This window comes from Malus sylvestris, chromosome 4, assembly GCF_916048215.2.
Source record: "Malus sylvestris chromosome 4, drMalSylv7.2, whole genome shotgun sequence".
Lineage (NCBI taxonomy): Eukaryota > Viridiplantae > Streptophyta > Magnoliopsida > Rosales > Rosaceae > Malus > Malus sylvestris.
In genome coordinates this window covers 21,397,252-21,416,443 of record NC_062263.1, presented here as the reverse complement: position 1 = coordinate 21,416,443, position 19,192 = coordinate 21,397,252, and the positions used below count along the sequence as shown (strand labels likewise).

At 37.1% G+C, this 19,192-nt stretch overlaps 2 protein-coding genes and 1 long non-coding RNA gene across 5 annotated transcripts; 2 read left to right on the top strand and 1 right to left on the bottom strand.

The window, feature by feature from the left end:
• Window positions 1–747: 747 nt before the first annotated feature.
• On the top strand, window positions 748–5,421 carry LOC126619385 (BEL1-like homeodomain protein 9). Its single transcript, XM_050287740.1, has 4 exons — window positions 748–2,084; window positions 4,009–4,373; window positions 4,468–4,528; window positions 4,650–5,421. Exons 1-4 carry the CDS (start codon window positions 1,206–1,208, stop codon window positions 5,190–5,192), a joined length of 1,848 nt encoding a protein of 615 aa, XP_050143697.1. The 5' UTR covers window positions 748–1,205; the 3' UTR covers window positions 5,193–5,421.
• A 275-nt stretch (window positions 5,422–5,696) lies between these two features.
• Window positions 5,697–8,107, bottom strand: LOC126619386 (uncharacterized). 3 transcript variants are annotated; one of them, XR_007622042.1, is made up of 4 exons: window positions 7,956–8,103; window positions 6,756–7,539; window positions 6,488–6,661; window positions 5,697–6,388 (listed from the first exon to the last, which is right to left on the bottom strand). It is a non-coding gene; the product is annotated as an uncharacterized LOC126619386 (long non-coding RNA). The 3 variants fall into 3 exon arrangements; XR_007622041.1 differs by having other exon boundaries at window positions 6,756–7,466; window positions 7,956–8,102; XR_007622040.1 differs by having other exon boundaries at window positions 6,756–8,107.
• A 2,701-nt stretch (window positions 8,108–10,808) lies between these two features.
• LOC126620095 (uncharacterized) lies at window positions 10,809–14,262 on the top strand. The gene is made up of 7 exons (XM_050288570.1): window positions 10,809–11,305; window positions 12,312–12,488; window positions 12,593–12,739; window positions 12,886–12,987; window positions 13,089–13,159; window positions 13,269–13,336; window positions 13,633–14,262. Exons 1-7 carry the CDS (start codon window positions 11,072–11,074, stop codon window positions 13,872–13,874), a joined length of 1,041 nt encoding a protein of 346 aa, XP_050144527.1. The 5' UTR covers window positions 10,809–11,071; the 3' UTR covers window positions 13,875–14,262.
• The last annotated feature ends 4,930 nt before the right edge of the window (window positions 14,263–19,192 follow it).

Genomic DNA, 19,192 nt, shown 5'->3' with positions numbered 1-19,192 from the left:
TTTTCATTAATTTTCCCTTATTTTAAAGGATCTGTTATTTGGGGATTAAAATCACACATTGGTAACATTTTTCTATTGAACATGTTTTACTTTTTGGTAACAGAAGAAGGGTCGGGACACTTAGTTTTGTTAATAACATGAAAATTAATAATTAAATTATTACTTAAATACTGAATAACATTCTTATTTCTTATTAATGATATATTATTTAATTATTAAATTTGATCTACAATACCGTGTTACTCAGCAGAACAAAGAAAAAAAAAGAAAAAAAAACAGAGAGAAGAATAACAGTACAAGATTCTTTCTCGTTTATATACTCTTACTTTCAATTGGCTGTTATAATAATTATAGAAAAATGAATAAAGGAAGAAAACCTCGTAAAGCGAGAAGTGAAGAAGGAAAAAGATGAGGCTGGACCGGAGAATGCCAAAAACAAAAACAAAATAAATTCAGAAAACCTTTCCTTCATCACACACACAGTGACATAGTCCTCTGTTCCCGCGTTCTTACGTGCGTCATCACCACCCAATTACGGAATACACAATATTTAAGAAATATATATTCGATTCTAAACACAAATAATTTCAAAAAGAAAGAGGAAATTATAAGACAGTGAAAAGGACAAGAGCCAAAAACCTGTCAGAAATATCTGCCACCACAGTTAGTTCAATTATTACCGGAATAGCCGGTGGTCGTCCGGTTTCTCGAAACCCTATGCTTCCAGCTCCTGCAGGCCCTCCCTCTCCCCCCCCCCTCCTCTCTCTCGTTCTATGTGCTCAGAGATGCAGAGTTTTAGAGAGAAATAGAAACCGACTGTAACAAGATTTTGTTATTGTGCAAAATCTGTGTGTGAGTGAGTGACTGCTGTACTTACTCAACTATCTCTGCGTTTATATGAGGATGCGTGAAGTGAAGCAAAAACACAAATCCACGTCTCACTCTCTCTCTCTCTCTCTCTCTCTCTCTCTCTCTCTCTCTCTCCCTCCTCTGCAAGCCATGCTTTGATGTTGTTGTCGCTCAGTAGATGAAGATCATCATCTTTCCATCATCATGATAAGATAGCCTAGCCTCTCCTTTTCCACTATTTTCTCTCCACCCACAAGATTAATAGCCACATAGATTAAAAAAAAAAAAATATTTAGCCACACCCAACTCTCTCTCTCTCTCTCTCTCTCTCTCTCTCTAAAGAGCTTTTTCCACTCATGGCTGAGGGTTTCGAACCCTACCATGTGCCTCAACAGAGCAGAAGGGACAAGCTCAGGGTCCTGGCGGGTCAAACCCAACCGGGTTGCCTCCAACCCGGATCACCATCTCCTCCTCCTCCACATCTCCACCATGCTTTGCTCCCTCTTTCATACGATCCCACCACCACCTTCATCTCCTCTTCCTCAGGTTTGCTCACGTGCGCCGACCCCGCCGTGAAAGAAGAGGGTAGTCATCATCACGTGATCGACCACTTGATGGGTTTTGCTTCCAATTCCACCTCTTCTACTTTTCGCCACAACAACCACCACCATCCCTACATGGATCCACAATTCCCTCTCACTCCCACCGCCGCCGTTCAAGAAATCAACGCCAACCCATTTCTGTACCCCCCTCAAAACCTCCACCCCCTCAGAGATTTCGACCACCAACAACCTCCCTACGACAATCAAGTAGTCGTCTTCAAACCAGAGCCTCTCTCTTTGTCCCTCTCTTCTTCCCAACCCACCAACCAGCACACCCAGCAAACCCAGAACAACACAAACAACAACAATCTCCAGAGATTTTCTTCGCCTGGGATTAATTATGATTCAGTCCATTCTGGCGTTAGTGTTGCTTTTGTCCCTTTTGGACCGTTCACGGGGTACGCTTCGATTCTGAAGGGATCTAGGTTTTTAAAGCCGGCGCAGCATTTGCTGGAGGAGTTTTGCGATGTGGGCAGTCGTGAAATTTACAGCGCAAAAGTCTTGCCGCTGGAGGATTCCTCCTTTTTTGACCCTCCTATTGAGAGCTTTGGTGACGACGACTCACAGATGGCTGGGGGAGACGGCGGTGAGAGTAGAAGGCAAAATTCCAGACTAATTTCCATGCTCGACGAGGTATGCAATTAGTTTTAACTACATTTTTAATTTACTTTTTATAAGCGATTTTCATTGAATTTATTTAAACTACGTAAAGAGATTTGACCTCAGAGAAGAGCATACTGCCACTCACATTTTAATTATTTCACGTTTCAGTTTTTGTTTTGCCCAAGATTTGTTTTATGATATAATTTTGGACAGACGTTTGTTACTGTATGTTGTGCATTATATGATTTGATTGTTCTTTGGTTTTTGGTCAAAGTACAAACATGCGGTTCTTAACTTGGTACTGTTAATTAACATGAACTAATTAGGGTTAATTTACAACTAATTTGTGTGTTTATAGAATTAATAGTGGATTATGAGATTCTTGCATTAAAGGAGAGATTGGTGAGTGTAAAAACAAAAAATCGTCTTTACAGAAAAGGTGATTGGAGTAGGGAGGGATATATGCACTGAGATTCTGGCATGTGTATTTCTTCCACCAAATTGAATAATGAAATATGATAATTTCAGTTCTTATGCAGAATGATGGGTAAGAGTAGGCTGCGACGAGATTTGAAATCTTCTAATTAATATAACAAAAAGACTCAAACGTGACTTATTTTTGTTTTCCAAATGTGATAATTCATTCACGTGCATATGTGATATTTATTTAGTGCATGTAGCTTTGTCTTCATGATAATATCTGAGCCGGAATTAAACCTGCTGTCGGGGTTGCATTTACTGGCTTAGCCGTGGAGGGCAATGATGAAGGTTCAGTCATGCTACATGGATTCAATGGTTTCATGCATATGTAGAGTGAATGCCTATTTAATATCTAACTGACAAGGTAGGTTTTCGGTCTGCTGTGATTATTTGCTGGGAAGCAGTGAGACGGTATGATATGGTGTATTTAACCAAAACTTGAATGTGTACATATGTGATGCATGGTTGAAAGTTTTGGTCGTTAATAGAATCTGTATGAAACCTAAGGAAGTTAACCTCACATCCCCTTGTTTAGTTGTGGATCAATTACCTTTTGGAGAGCTAAGTGAACAAATCAAAGTGAATTCATTACAATTATGTGGCAAGTAAGATGCATATATGGATCTTGATTCATTTTATATGAGGGAAAATTATCCGTAACGTTATTCACTTTTGGGTTTCCTAACTTCACGTTCAACGATTACAACATGTATAGCGTTAACATTCCACATCAGAATTACAATAAATGTAAGGTTACACTATAATCATCAAAGTTTACACAATATTGGTAAGGTTGTTTGGTCTTTATGTTTTGAACGTCCTATGACATTATCAAGGCATATGCTGTTATGCGTGAACGTGATGGCATAACAAAATCATTGTCAGACTCAGTACTGGTACTGTTTTATCAATAAAGGGTCCATTGAACTTATTACCAAACAAGGTTATATACTAGGGCCAATCTTACAATAATTTCCAAACCAATTAATCAATCAAAGGCGTGGGGGTGAAAATATAGGCACAATTTGATGGAAACATATCACACTGTATCACATAGCATACATTATTAGTTTATGTTGCAAAGAGAATACGGAAAGTGCAGTAGAAGATATGTAGAATTATATCCAAACCTAAATGTTATTCAATGAAGATTCCTATTTTATGCATCTAGGAGCTCATTACACTATATTATTGGGTAGGTTGGCAATTCCAAATTTCTGGCTTTGTACTGCGAGATTAATTTTTTTACTTGGCAACTTCTCAAGGAATAATTTTGGTTACATCTTGGGGTGGTAGTAGCACTGCTAAATTTTTTGGTTAATGATATTCTTCTTCTTGACATCTCATAAAGATCACAAGCTTAAGAAATTGCACACTTTGACGTCCAAACATCTATATTGACTCAGTTTGTGTACAATATTTATCTTATATACTAAGGGTATTTTTAAGGGCTACTTTTGTCCGTGTCCTCTAGGTTTATAGGAGGTACAAGCAATACTATCAACAGATGCAGGCAGTGGCAAGGTCATTTGAGTATGTTGCTGGGCTTGGAAATGCTGCTCCTTATGCAAACTTAGCGATAAAAGCCATGGCTAGACATTTTAAGTGTTTGAAGAATGCTATCACCGAGCAGCTTCACTTTAGAAGTCGGAATGCTACTCATTTAAGACATGAAAAAGATGGAAATCCAATACTTCATAGCAGAAGTGCTAATGGCCAGAGGTCCCTTCATAACTCTGAGTTTCTGGAGCACCAGCCTGTTTGGAGACCACAAAGGGGTCTTCCTGAGCGCGCCGTTACTGTTCTTAGGGCCTGGTTGTTTGAACACTTCCTGCATCCGTAAGTAATTATTGAGTTACTTGACAGTTTGTTAGTCTTTTCTTCAATGGGTATGAGCCTTTCATTACTTCAATCTTAATACTTTATGTTTCAGTTATCCTACGGACTCGGATAAATTAATGTTGGCTAAACAAACTGGTCTATCACGAAGCCAGGTATGTGACATCTATCCTCTATATAACCCGATCACTATATTAATATTTAAAGTTGTCCATTTCCAAAACAATTGAGTTTGGTGTTCAAGCAATCGTGATAACCTATTTTAAATTGAAACAGGTTTCAAATTGGTTTATTAATGCAAGAGTAAGGCTATGGAAACCAATGGTGGAAGAAATACACATGCTAGAAACACGGCAAGCCCAAAAAACTTCGCAAAGGGTGGATTTAAGTTCCAATAGGTCAAGTGATGATCATTTACCTTCGCCAAACTCACTTGGATCCGAGAATCCATCCACATCCACCCATAGGGTTCAAGACACCGCATCTAAGCGCACCAGAAGAGAACTACATGATCATATCACTATGGAGGCTACTGAACAAAACGTATCTTACAATAATTTTCCAAGCCATATGCATGTAGGTCATGTTGGTATGAACATGGCAGGGGCGAGTAGTAGTGGTGTGTCTCTAACCCTGGGACTTCACCAAAATAATGGCAATGGTTTTTCAGATCCCTTTCCTATCAATGCAGCTCAACGTTTTGGCCTCGGTCTTGACGGCAATGGTGAGAACTATGCAATGGGTGGTTTCGAAGCTCAAAATCGGCATTTTGAAAGGGATGTCATGGGAGGGCAATTTTTGCACGATTTTGTTGGATGAACGTGTAAAAGTGATAATCAGAACACCATTGAATTGGATTTTATATACGAACAAATATGCAATAAGATGTGTTCATTTACCAAGCCAGAATCTCAAGGTGAAATTGAAGAATTGTTGAATGGTTAGCCTATTGTGGTGTTAGGCAGAGGTAGACATCATTTTGTCACTCCCTCATGTAATATTGTATATCTTCTCAAAATGTTACTGTAACGTAATTGTAATTTGGTGTCATGTGCTGTTATGTGGCGAAGGTAAATTTTGTGTTGATTGCGGGAAAAAAAATGATGAAATGTTGCCCTAAGTTTATAGCTAGGGTTTGTCATCATGTGATGGCTGGTCATGAGTTGTTATGTGTCCAAGATAGGAAAGTCTCCCGAGTATTTACAACTTATTCTTTTTTAATGCAAGCGTTTCTTTTACTCTAGAAAGAAGGGAGAGAATTTGAACTTGGAGCTTAGTGAGTTGAAGAGAGAAACTTCAACAAATCAGGGTGCAATCCATCACTTGCTAACTTTCTTGTTTGCCAAATATGGCAGATAATAATGAGAAGGGTATAATTTGTGGTACAAATATTGAAAACCGACTGGTACGTAGTTTGGGTTGGCAGGCTGGCCAAGCTATTACATTTATTTGTGTTCGTAGTATTTGTGGATCGACAACAATAACAAAACAATGCAGCGTATTGATTATTATTTCCGTGAACAAATATTTCCAGGAGGAATTTTCTGTATGTAATTAGTGAAATGGGACCGTGGACAATTGGGCACTACTCTTGGGGGTGGCTGAAGGTAGCTTGGAGGATCAGGAAGGCAAATGCCAAAGGCTCCCACAGCATGCGCCATCGCAACAATGTACTGTTGAAACTCCTCCTCTAGCTGGCGCACTTCTTCCCGAGCTTCTTCTCGCTGGTGCACTTCTTCTTCTAGCTGGTGCATGGCCTCTAACTTCATCTCTACTTGCTGGAGTCTACAAGACGTCCCGCTTGGAGGTTGAGAGGTAGATGAAAAATATTTCCAGAGCTCCCGAACTCGACCTGCTTCTAAGATGCGAAACTCTCGGCCTTTTCGTTGCCCGAGCCCGTCTACCAGCAACTGTAGATACACATATGGATCAGGTGTCAACTGCTCCATTGGCGTGTTCGATTGCTGTTAAGAAAGGTTGGCGAGATACTCATCCTTCTTCTACGACATAGAAGCCTACAACAAAGAAAGTAAACCAATTAATATTATCAATCATAATTTTAAAATTTTAAGTGTAATGAAATTTGAAATTAAAATTTTCAATGGAATACTTACATAAATGTCTTCAGCCACCTAAGTGCCATAATTGGCACGTGCATCCCCTCAGGTCTTGGCTTCTTGGAAAAGCAAACCCTTCTCACACCGTTCCTCGATGTGGAAAGTGAGGGGCAGAGAACAATGGAGATACTGCTTCACTTCCTGGTTACCCTTATTTGCCCTCTCTTTTCGCTGTGAATAAAATAAATTAATCTAAATTAAAAAAAAAAATAGATAAAAAAAAAAAAGAAAATTGAAATGAAATATAAAAATAAAAAAATCTTACTAGAAATTTCGGGCTCTAAAAATGGCTGTAAGGCCAGTGCCACTCGTCTATCCTTTTCGCAAACTCTAGGGTGGATCGGTCGAGCTTCCACTGGAGATGCGCAAGTCTGGTAGTACATGTGCAGCTCATACTTCCACTCCTTGTACTGCTCAGACCACACTCAGTTTATGTACTAGTACATATCCGGCACTTCCTCGTCTATCTCTAAGTTGATCTCTTTCTTCATCGCCTCATGCACCTCAGGGGCGAGCTTCCTCCATATAGGGGCAAGCATGAGACACCTGGTGCGGATGATGGCTTCCCTATTTTGCGTCAATAGACTATTGGCTTTCAGGTCCGTTCGCTGATGTCATGGGTGGTAAACTACCCACGATCTTGGCATGCGTTATGCGATAATCTGGTTTGAGGACAAGCCTCTACAGATCCCCTGCATATTCATTTTCTTCCCACCTCAGCTGAGAGTTCTCCGTCTCTGTCGGGGGCATGGTCGCCGAATTGGCATCAGCCTCCACCACATCACCAACGGGTGCTGGGTTGGCACAGCTCCGGGCTGTTTCCGACTGGTGAATACGCCTGCCAGATCGGGGTTCCCAGACCGATAAAGCTAATGGAGTGAACTTGACCGCTGACTCGGTCGTGGGCACCTGGGTATTGCTGGTTCCCGCCGGTGGAATATCAGCCATCTCTGCCTCCGAATCATTATGACCCCAACTGGAGGCAAAGCGCCGACCACCATGATCAATCGCGATGACATCCGTTGAATAAAATCACAATAAAGCTAACACTAATTTACAAAATTACATTATTTCAAAATTCATACAAAATCACATTGTTAAATGACATTATTTCATAAATTTCATATAAAAATTATAAAATTGTAATATTTCTTACAAAATTACAAATTTCTAATGTTTCTTACAAATTTCACAAACTTAAGAAATTTCCTCCAATTTTCACACATTTCCTGTAAAATTACAAATATTTAATATTCTCTACAAATTTCGAATATTTCCTACAACTTTCTCAAATTTAACAAATTTAAAAAATTTCCTATAAATTTCTAATATTTCACAAATGTTTCCTGCCAATTTCATAAATCTCCTACAAATTTCATAAATCTCCTACAAATTTCACAAATTTCCTTGATCAAAACCCAAGATTTTCACATGTTACTCGTATAAATCAGGGAGATGAGCAAACCTTCCTTTGGTAATTTCGGAAGTTGAACATGACATAGAGAGGGGAGTCTGCGAGAAGGCGAGTGAGCGAGAGGGCAGAGAGAGAGCACATGGAAAGAGAGAGCAAAGAATAACAACATTGCGAGGAAGAAGAAGAAGGTTCTAGGCCTAATTTTAAATTTCAGATAGATGCCTAACGAACCCATTCGTCGGGCAAAGGTTTTTAAATTGTGACACGTGTATTTTGACCAAATATTCCATCAAGCAAATGAACCCGTTCGTTGGGCAAAGATGCATAGAAATGTCCACATGGTTTAACTTTTAGCTGAAAAAATGGTGGGAAAGTGTTTTTACCCGACCAATTTTACAATATTTCATCGGCAAACCCTTTAATCCAGATTTTTTGAGAAAAATGTGGATGTAATTTGAAAGTTTGCCCGACATATTTAGTACTGTTGCCCGACAACAGTGGTAAATTCACATTGAAGGAAAGAGCTCATTGAAAACTTGAAAATTTATGTGAAGGAAAACCTTTGACTTTGATTCAATCAAAGGAAAGAGCTCGATTTACATTGAAAACTTGTCAAGTTAATGGAAATTTTAGAGCAAATTGTGGGGAAATGATATGAGAAAAAGACTCGAGTGACATTCTTGGAAAGGGCGGAGCCAATATAGTCTAGATAGCTCTTGTGATGTGAATACAAACCAATTACACCGATATTTTATTTATTTTTATATGCATTTCACTATTTTTTTTTTGTCAAATGATAACTATTAGATTAGATGTTTGATTAGTTACCAATGAATTTGAGCTTACACCATCATACAAGAGTTTAATTTCTTTCCACCCATGTATCTTTTTCATTTATTTACTTCATTAACCATTACTATCTATTTCCAAAGGGCAAATAGTCAAAATGATCCATGAGATTTGCATAACTCATTACTTTGGTCCCTAACATTTCAAATCAATCAAAGTGGTCCCTGAGATTGTCCACCATCCATCATTTTGGTCCTTCCGTTAAAAATTCCGTTAAGTGTTCCGGAACTCTTGATCGGAAGTTTGGGCAATTTTCAAAGCTTCGTAACTCAATCGTTTCTTAACCAAATTCGATCCATAATATATCAAAATGAAGATAGGAAAGTGTAGAATAAGATTATACCATTTGGAAGCCCAATGGTTGCCGGAGATGGCCGGAGATGGCCGGAAAATAGCCTCAAAGTTGACTGGTCCGAGGAAAAACTGGAGAACTCGCCAGAAACTGGGTAAACTTTAAACGTTCATAACTTCTTCAATACTAAACGAAATTAAGTGATTCAAAAACTAAAATCATACTTCACGACGAGAAGAATAGAATGATACCTTTTTTTTACGGCTAACTCACCTTGGTTTGGTCGGAAAACAGCTTGAAAGTGGCTGAAAAATGTATCATTCTATTCTTCTCATCGTGAAGTATGATTTTAGTTTTTGAATCACTTAATTTCGTTTAGTATTGAAGAAGTTATGAACGTTTAAAGTTTACCCAGTTTCTGGTGAGTTCTCCAGTTTTCCTTTGAACAGTCAACTTTGACACTATTTTCCGGCTATATTCGGCAACTATTGGGCTTCCAAATGATATAATCTTATTCTACACTTTCCTATCTTCATTTTGATATATTATTGGTCGAATTTGGTTAAGAAACGATTGAGTTACGAAGCTTTGAAAATTGCCTAAACTTCCAACCAAGAGCTCCGGAACACTTAACGGAGTTTTTAACATAAGGACCAAAATGGTGGATGGTGGATAATCTCAGGGACCACTTTGATTGATTTGAAATGTTAGGAACCAAAGTGATGAGTTATGCAAATCTCAATGACCATTTTGCCTATTTAGCCTTTCCTAAATAACCAAATCTATTCTACACTTCATATCTATCCATTTATGGTTAACCGGAACAATAATTACTTACTTTAATTGTACTTTTAATTCTTTTCATAAGAAGCTCATTGCATGTTTCAATTTTTCAATTATTTTATGCATAAATTTTATTAATTTAAAAAACTTTTACAGTGTATTAACTTTTTTTTGTATGTTTATGTTTATATGTATTTGTCATGTTAAAGGTCGATAAAAATAGAATAATTGGACGAGTTTTACTTATAAGATTATAGTAATGCTAGAAAGATTAAATTTGAAGACTAAAATTGCAAACTAAATGATATGTCATCAATAAAAATGAGCACGTCTATTAATATTTAAGTAATAAACCAGTTATGAACTTTCATATCCTTTAGTTATCAAAATTTAGTATCCAAATTAAGTCTCCTTAGCATTACTCATAAGATTATCATAGAGCCATTTTTTTTAAGAGAGGTTATATTCACATACCCCAAATTACATCACTAACCCTTGATAAAAAATATTAAAAAATTAAAAGAGCATGAGAGAAGTAATTTGAAATGTGTAAATATAATTTTTTTAAAATTTATATTTTTTATACTTTTTAGCTAGCCCATCAATCGTAAATTTTTTGACTACACCCTTGATTCTTTGTTCTTGATTTTTTTTTTTTTTTCCATCGGTCATATGAATAATGAGGGAGAATTTCAGCTTTCTCGAAGTAACTTGAATGTTGGTCACATTGCAATTTCTATTCCCACACGTTGAATTTCACATACTCTTCTTGCATTTTGAATGGTTACGTATCCTAGATCCTTTAACAGAAGGGATTCTCATTTAAAAAAAAAAAAAGGGATACCCTTTATTGAATTGATTTTAATGAAATTATATAATTGAGGTTAAATTACATGTCACACAATCTTAACCACATAATTTCTTTAAAGTCAAATCTATCAGTCAAGAAAATGTATGGACACCCTCTTGTCAAAGGATCCGTACACAACCCAAAAGTCCGCAAACCCCTAGTTAGGGTTTCCACTTTTCTCAAAAAGTTCTCTCTCTGGACTCCTTCCCTGATTTTTCCAACTCCGTGACTGCATGGTTTCACCCAATTCCACGGATTCTATAAGATTCTCTTCAAACCGCCAAAACCCATGTGAGATCAGCCAAGTTCGGCCCGACCCAGTTTCGCAGACAGGGAAAAGATTGAAGCTTTCGAGAGGCAGAAGGAGAGAGATAGAGAGAGAGAGTTTTGGATATGGAAGCTCGAGTTGGGGTGGTGGAAGGAAGGCAGAGAGCTTCGAATTCAGCGCAGGGAGGCGTGGTGGATGGGGGCGCCAGGAAATTCTTGCAGCAGCAGAGCCAGGCGAAGCAGTCTCTGAATCAGCAGTCCCAGATAGGGACGGTGAACCAGCTCTTAGCCGGCGGTATAGCCGGTGCTTTTGGAAAAACCTGCACTGCACCTCTGGCTCGCCTCACCATCCTCTTTCAGGTTCTGTTCTTATTAATTTCAATGAATTTTTTGGTGCTAGTATTATAGTTTTGTGATATTGGGTTTTTTGGGTTTGTGTTTTCAAGCATTATTGATGTTTGATAAATGGGATTTTTAATTGTTAAAAGTTGGGCCTCTGTTTTTCTAATGGGGGTTATGAATTAAAGGGTTTATTTTTTGGAATTGTTGGTTTTAGTTTCCTGTAAGAAATGTGGAGGGTTGAGATTATGGTGAAAGAAAATACGGGGCACCGTGTGTTGAAGCCTGAAGATGTTTAATTGCCTTTGTTAGATTGGTGTTAGTTCAAAAATGTTCCTTTACACTTGGAAATTGACAAAGTTTTGAGAGTATTTCTTTATGGAAATGACATGCTTAACTTAAGATAAACATTGCTAGAAAACGAAACTTTTGTTTCGGTGATTTTGTGTGGAGTAGAACCGTGGAAATTGTGTTGGAATCTGGGGTTTCAGAAAATGATTAAGAGCAGAGAAGTTTCCATATAATTCAATCGCTCGTGGGTTTATGTTTTGCAATGATGTTCGTGGTGGGAAGCCGATTTCATTTCATTACTCTGTAGCTATTTATAGTTAAGGCTGGCAATCATCCTTGGTTTAAAAAGATGAATTACCTAATGGCACATTTGGACGAGGGACTTTGTTCATGGGACTAAGGCTAAATTTGTTAGGGACGCACTACATACTAGAGAGGGACTTGAAAGTCACTAGATGCAATACATTTGAGAGAAATTTCAAATGACACCTTGAAAGGCTAACTTTGTATTGCATTTTTAGTATTTCAGTAGTTTGTAGTGCAATTTTTGACAATTGAGCATAAAGTTCCTTGGAAATTTAAAGCCCTCATCCAAACATAGGACAAGGATGGACTGCTACATATCATTATGTGTGAGTGTGGGATTTCTTTTCATTGAACTTTTCTCTTGAGCGGTGCTAGTGATGTTCCTGTTTGAAGGTTGTTAGTTGACTATTCCATCATTTTCTTCGATTAGGTGCAAGGAATGCACTCTGACATTGCAGCATTGAGTAAGGCTAGCATATGGCATGAGGCTTCACGTATTATCAATGAAGAAGGGTTTAAAGCATTTTGGAGAGGCAATCTCGTTACCATTGCTCATCGTCTTCCATATTCTGCCGTCAGCTTCTATGCTTATGAACGCTACAAGACCGTGAGTTAATACATACCTTGACTAAATTCTAAGCTTGTTAAGTGCAAATCGATTTTATACTTGCAGTTTTCTCTGGTTTCATCTGACCTCTTTTTGTATTGCAGTTGCTGCATTCACTTGGTGGTGAAAATTTTAGGGGTAATGCAAGTACTGACATGTGTGTGCACTTTCTCGCTGGTGGGATGGCAGGGTTAACCGCTGCCTCAGCCACATATCCACTGGATCTTGTTAGGACACGTCTTGCAGCCCAGGTAATGCTAAGATATTATTTTGTGGGTTAAGATTTAAAAACTAAGAAAAAAAACCCAATTCTCATTATAATGTTGACTTATAACTTTCATTCCCTTTTTTTTTTTTTTTTTCAGTTTGAGTTTATTAATGTATTCTAATTTTGTAGAGAAATGCACCATACTACAGAGGTATTGGACATGCATTTCACACAATTTGCAGAGAAGAAGGTTTTTGGGGATTGTATAAAGGACTTGGAGCGACACTGTTGGTATGCTTTCTTATGCATGTTTTCTCATTTATTCATCTTTTATGGCTCACTTCTTCATTCCGTTGACCATAAATTCTATTTGTCTTTTTGTTGGGGTACAGGTTGTGGGACCCAGTATAGCAATAAGCTTCTCTGTTTATGAGGCTTTGAGATCTTTTTGGCAGTCCCAAAGGTAAAGACTGCATATTTGGTTGATTTGAGGCTGAATTTCTTGAGTCAGTTTTATTGTCCCTCTATTAATTGAGTTGTAATATTTTAATTTTTAATTCTTTTGACATAAGGCCGAATGATTCGACTGTCGTGGTCAGTCTTGCTTGCGGCAGTCTTTCAGGCATTGCCTCATCAACAGGTTAGTGATCTATGACAGCCATTTTGGAGAACAAATAGATGAAACACTATATTAGAAGTATTATGGCATGATGGACCTGGAGAATTTATTTGCATCAGTAGGTTCAGTACCGAATTTTTATATACCATTGTGGTCTATGAACAAAAATCCATGTACGATGTCTTCAATGCCTATATAAATTTCTGAAGTGGATAGCTGGAAAATTATGTTAGGACTCTCCAATTGGTTTTCTAGAATCTAGCAATAAGATTTCAGATTTATTCTTCTGAATGATTGATCTTTTGCTCTTGTTTCAGCAACATTCCCTCTGGATCTTGTAAGGCGAAGGCTGCAGTTGGAGGGTGCTGGTGGTCTAGCCCGCATCTATAATACGGGCTTACTTGGGACTTTAAGCCATATAACGCGGACTGAAGGCCTGCGGGGCTTGTATAGAGGGATAATGCCAGAATATTACAAGGTCGTTCCCAGTGTAGGCATTGTCTTCATGACTTACGAGACATTGAAAATGCTTTTCACCCGCATCCAATCAAGTGACTAGTTGCCTCTAAATTTCCCGTTTTCCTCCATCTGTCGAGACAACGGAATTTCTCGAACGCAGTGGGGTTTCCGACATATGAAGGTAGGGCAGATGATAAAGTCGGTCAAAGACACAGCTTAGGTAGAAACAATAGTTGTGGTAGTTGAGAAATATTCTGGTGGTAAATTTTGCTGTTGCTGCCATGCGACCATATATTTATTCATGTATAGGTTAGTTTTAGCTGCGTTGGTGACAACATGCTCCCATTTTTGACATAAGAAGGTAGCGATTACATGTTCGTCGGTGATCACTGTAACAATCTTGTTGAAGCTCGTCTTCTAGCTTTTTTGGGTTTTACGTCGTTTTACAGTCAAATGAAAGGTTAATGAGGAATCACATTTTGATGTTATTATGTAGTGTTGTTTGAGAATGGATGGAATTGGTAGCAATATATATTTATACATATTTTGCCCCACCCTCTTGAATGCTTCAACCTTATGTATAGTCTGATAACTTTTCTGTTTTAATTTAACCGAGGAGCTCGTTTAGGGAGCCCATTGGAGATTGCTCTTACATAAAGTTTGGTCTTGCTCTTCGTATTCCTAATATTTTTTGGTAAAACGAGTAAAATGACCTATAAGAGACGATTTTGCGAGATACATCCTTCGATTACAGTTGTTTTATACGTGTATAAATTCATTTACTCATCTTATGAGAATTTGTTTAACATACTGGTGAGTCAATTTCATATTATATATTTTACCTTATTCTTAGTATATTTTGGTAATTATATTGGTACAAATTTGATATTTTGCTTTATATTTTCAGGATAGGATATTCGACTTTCTCTGGAGCAAAACGTGGTCAAACGGATGAATTTTTTAGTGATTCAAATTAGAGGACGTCTGTGTGTTTCTACGTGTTCGTATCAAAATTTGGGATTTTCAACCAAACGGTTATTTTCTGTCAATGGAATAAAGAAGCAGTGCGTGATGCTGGAAAATGAAGTTTCTGGGCTTAATTGCGAATTTTGAAGCCCAAGATGATCTCTGATGGGTTCGTGACCTTCTGGAGAAGTGTTCAGAATATTTCAAGCTTTAAATCTAAACTATTTTGGGCCGATTTTGGAGTAGATATGAGTCCACAACATGACTGTGCAGATTTTAGGCGAATTTAATTATTTAGTTTCGGGTTATGTTTTCTATTTTATTCTAGTTTAGTTGTTTTTCTAGTTTGATTGGAAGACCTTTTATTAGGAGGATTTTATTTAGTAGATTAAATAAGCTTAGGTGGCCCTAACTATTTCTTCTTCTTCTCTGTGCGATTATGACAGGGGAAAAGTGTAGAGATTTTCAGACTTTTACATTCAAGGTGTTTTCAATCTTTAATTATTTTAATGAAGAATTTTGTGATTTTTATTATGAATATGCATAACTAATTCCCTTTTTGTTAGGGTGAGGCCACAAGTCTTAGCAAGAATATGTAGTTTCTTTTCAATTTGCTTATGATTATATGCATCTAGGTTTTCAAATTATTAATCATCTGTTTATACTAAGTGTCTTGATGATTCGTGACCATTAGGATATTTAGAAATGTAATTTGATGCAATTTTGGTAGGAGGTCGGTTCTTGAAATTGACGAAGACTTCTTGTGATTAATAATATGTGCAAGTTCACTTAAGATGAATACCACGTCTTAAAGGTTACATGATTTTTCAAAAAGTTTCACAAAACTTAATGAGTCAAGCATGTTTAGATTCGATCTGATTACCACAAACGGATTGCATGTTTGATATACGCTCTATATTGGGGGTCCAATTAGGCATGTATTAGGAAAACCTAACTTTCGAAATATACATGTATAGATGATAAGTAATTGGGAGAACTATACAAAATTGTTAAGGTGACGGTGGCTCCCTAGAGCTTTCTTAATTTGAGTTTTACAAAACTGTTTCCTTTTCCTCATCTTTAATATTGCAGATTTGTCTACTTTCATTAATTAAATTCGTTTTTGTTAAATTAGGTCATAAAATCACTCATCCAAAATCTTTGCTTTACAATATTTAATTGGAATTTGGTTTGCTTCGAAATATTTAATAATCCTTGTAGAGAACAACCTTACAGGCAGGCCCGGCCCAGGCCCAGTGCGAGCAAGGTGATCGTTCGGGGCCCAAAAAAATTGGGGGCACCAAAATTATTAGGGTGGTATATTTATATATGTTTTTATAAGAGTATAAATTTATAAAATTTGGTTTAGTGACAAAGAAATTTAACTAGAATTGGTGGTTTTGTTGTTTAAAATGAATGAGGAGGTCTTAGGTTCAAAACACCATGTGTGCTTATTTACATTCCAATTTTTACAAATTTCTTTTCATAACAGTATAAGCAACGGTTTTTGTTGTTTAAAATTAACGAGAGGTCCTAAGTTCGAAATGCTATGTGCATGTTTATTTTTTTCAATTTTTACAAATTTTTGTTTGGTTGTTAATTTATTTACTAGTTAGTAGTTATGTGGGTTGCTATTTTTAAATATCACTTCCAATTCAAGTATAATCTTCAGTAAAGAGTAACGCATAGACTAAATTTTTAGACCAAATTTGCAAATAATATTACGTGTCATCAAAAGGTTTAATTTAGTGTTCATTCATTACTTATACATATCCTTAAAGACTCAAAAACATTAATAATTTTTTAGTCTTATATTGACAAGGTTAGCAAATAAGAAAAAATAACTCATGATTTATACAAAAATACTTTAAAAGTTCATATGGAAAACAAAACTCATAATATATCTACTTGTAAGCCCGAAATTTTTTAGTTTCCTTCTCTTGATACAAAATAAATAAATTATTCCGTGTTTCTAAATTATTGAGTTTGAAGTGTTTTTCTAAATATAATTTTATTGATGTCTTACATGTGAAAACAAATATTTTTTATATGAAATGAGGGCACATTTTTTGACGTCACCCCGGACCTCAAAAATCTCTGGATTGGCCCTACTTACAGGAATCATTTATATTACAATATCCTTATCATGCTTGCAAGTATTATAAGTGCTTTTAACCCTTTTGCACTTGTGATAAAATCCTATCACATACCTATTGGATTGTTGGATCTATCTTATTGTTTTGTATTAAAGATGTACTACAATTATGAAGATCATACGAGGACTATAAAAGTTTATTTGGGATCATAGGATATATGGCTTCTTAGTGCTGGTAGTGGTTCTAAACTTTTATTCATATATCAATAAAAGATACGCTATGATAGAAAATTTGCAATTTTTCTTTATTAGTGGAAATGAACGATAAAGACTAACGCTAAGAAGTTGAACAGTTAACTCTAAGAAATTTAACAATAAAGATCGTTTTAAAAAGCCAGACTACTTGGTAGATTTGACTATCAAAGATAAACCCGACAATTTGAGTAAAATATACATAAATGATAAATGGTAACCAAGTGCTGAGAAACGGAGATGATAAATTTGAACAGGGAGATGCTATAGGCAAAGAAGCTTTAAGATTGATTCCTATGCTTTGCATGATCCTATATACAAGACTAACTCCACATGGAACGCTAAGTGTAAAGAATGGGAGAGACTCTCCGGCACCAAAGATGCCACGAATACAGGATTTCAAGTCAATTAAATTCTACCATGTCTCATTATTCATTTAAATGTTTTAATTTTTATTCACATAACAGTGCACGACTGATTTGAGAAACAAACACGGTGATTGATTTTAGTTGTTTTGTTGTAATTGAGATAGTCCATGTATCAAGTCTTCTATCTTCTTCTTGTGTTTGCATCTAAATATATGTGAAATTGGATGATTTATTGTAGTTTTTGCAGATTGTAATTGCGAAGCTTATTGAGTTCATGCCAAACAAATTTTAAAGTATGTAATACAAAAGTTAAACTTAAATTTTTGCATACAAAACGTATGTAGCAAAAAAAAAAAATTATCATTTGAATTTTAAGGAAAACTAATGAAAAGGGTTTGAAAACTTTGAGTTTTAATCAGTGTTCCAAAAAATGTCCTAGGCGGCCACCTAGCAACCGAGGCGTTTTTGGGCAAATCGGGAGGAAAAATCGGGTTGGGCCTAGGCGGCCGCCTAGGTGGGTTGGGCCTAGGCGGCCGCCTAGGCGGGCTGGGCGGGCTAGGCGGTCCTAGGCAGCCCTAGGCGATCCTAGGCGGCCCTAGGCGGTCCTAGCATGTTTTTTATTTTTTATTTTTTATTAATTGCGTGCTTTTTCCTTTTTTGGTTTCATGGTGGTATACTTATGGAAATGGTGTATCTAATTTGCAAATGATGGATTTACTACAAGTTCATCCAATACTTATGGAAATAGTGTACCTAATTTGCATTTTATCATTATTTTATTATCCATACAAGTATAGTATTTTTTTAGGTGTCAATATGCACTTATTTACAAGATATACAAGAAATTTACCTAAATCCGCCTAGGCCGCCTAGGCGCCGAGGTGCTAGGCGCTAGTCCTTAGTCCACCGCCCGACTAGCGCATAACATTTTTTAGAACCTTGGTTTTAACAATAAGGACAAAATAAAGGGTAAAGTGAAAAGTACCAGGATTGACTTTTTAGTGTAAAAATATGGTTTTTCGTTAAAATGAATAGTACTGGGAGCTTTTCGTTAAAGTTCCCTTTATTTTATGGTATTTTTTTTGTCACATCCCGAGCTCGACTCTACCGTAGCACGATATTGTCCGCTTTGGGCTCCGACCACACCCTCATGGTTTTATTTCTGGGAATTCACACGAGAACTTCTCAGTGGGTCACCCATCTTGGAATTGCTCTCGCGCGAACTCGCTTAACTTCGAAGTTCGATGGAACCCGAAGCCAGTGAGCTCCCAAAAACCCTCGTGCTAATGGAGGTGAGTATGTACATATAAGGCATAGAGGATCCACTTCCCTGAGTGATGTGGAATCTAACATTTTTAGCTAGCCCACCCATAAAACAATTTTGACTCCGCCCTTGTTTACTACTAGGCATCACACGATAAATTTTGAATACCGCCACCTCAATGTTCCTGTTTCATGTGAGTCGCCCAATCCGGTTTGGGGTCTTGCTGCTGATCATGCTTATCTTCACTTCGGTTAATAAAGTTGGATGTTCGGTATCATTTTCATGGTCCTACCAACATACTGAATATATGCAATATAAAGCTCCCTACAGATCATCACCAAAGTTTAAAGGAAGCTCCTAAGGTAAGTTTTTATATTTACACACACACACACACACACACACACACACACACACACACACACACACTTGCAGTTGCAGGTTCTTGTGGAATAAGGTGACCAATTTAGCACCTA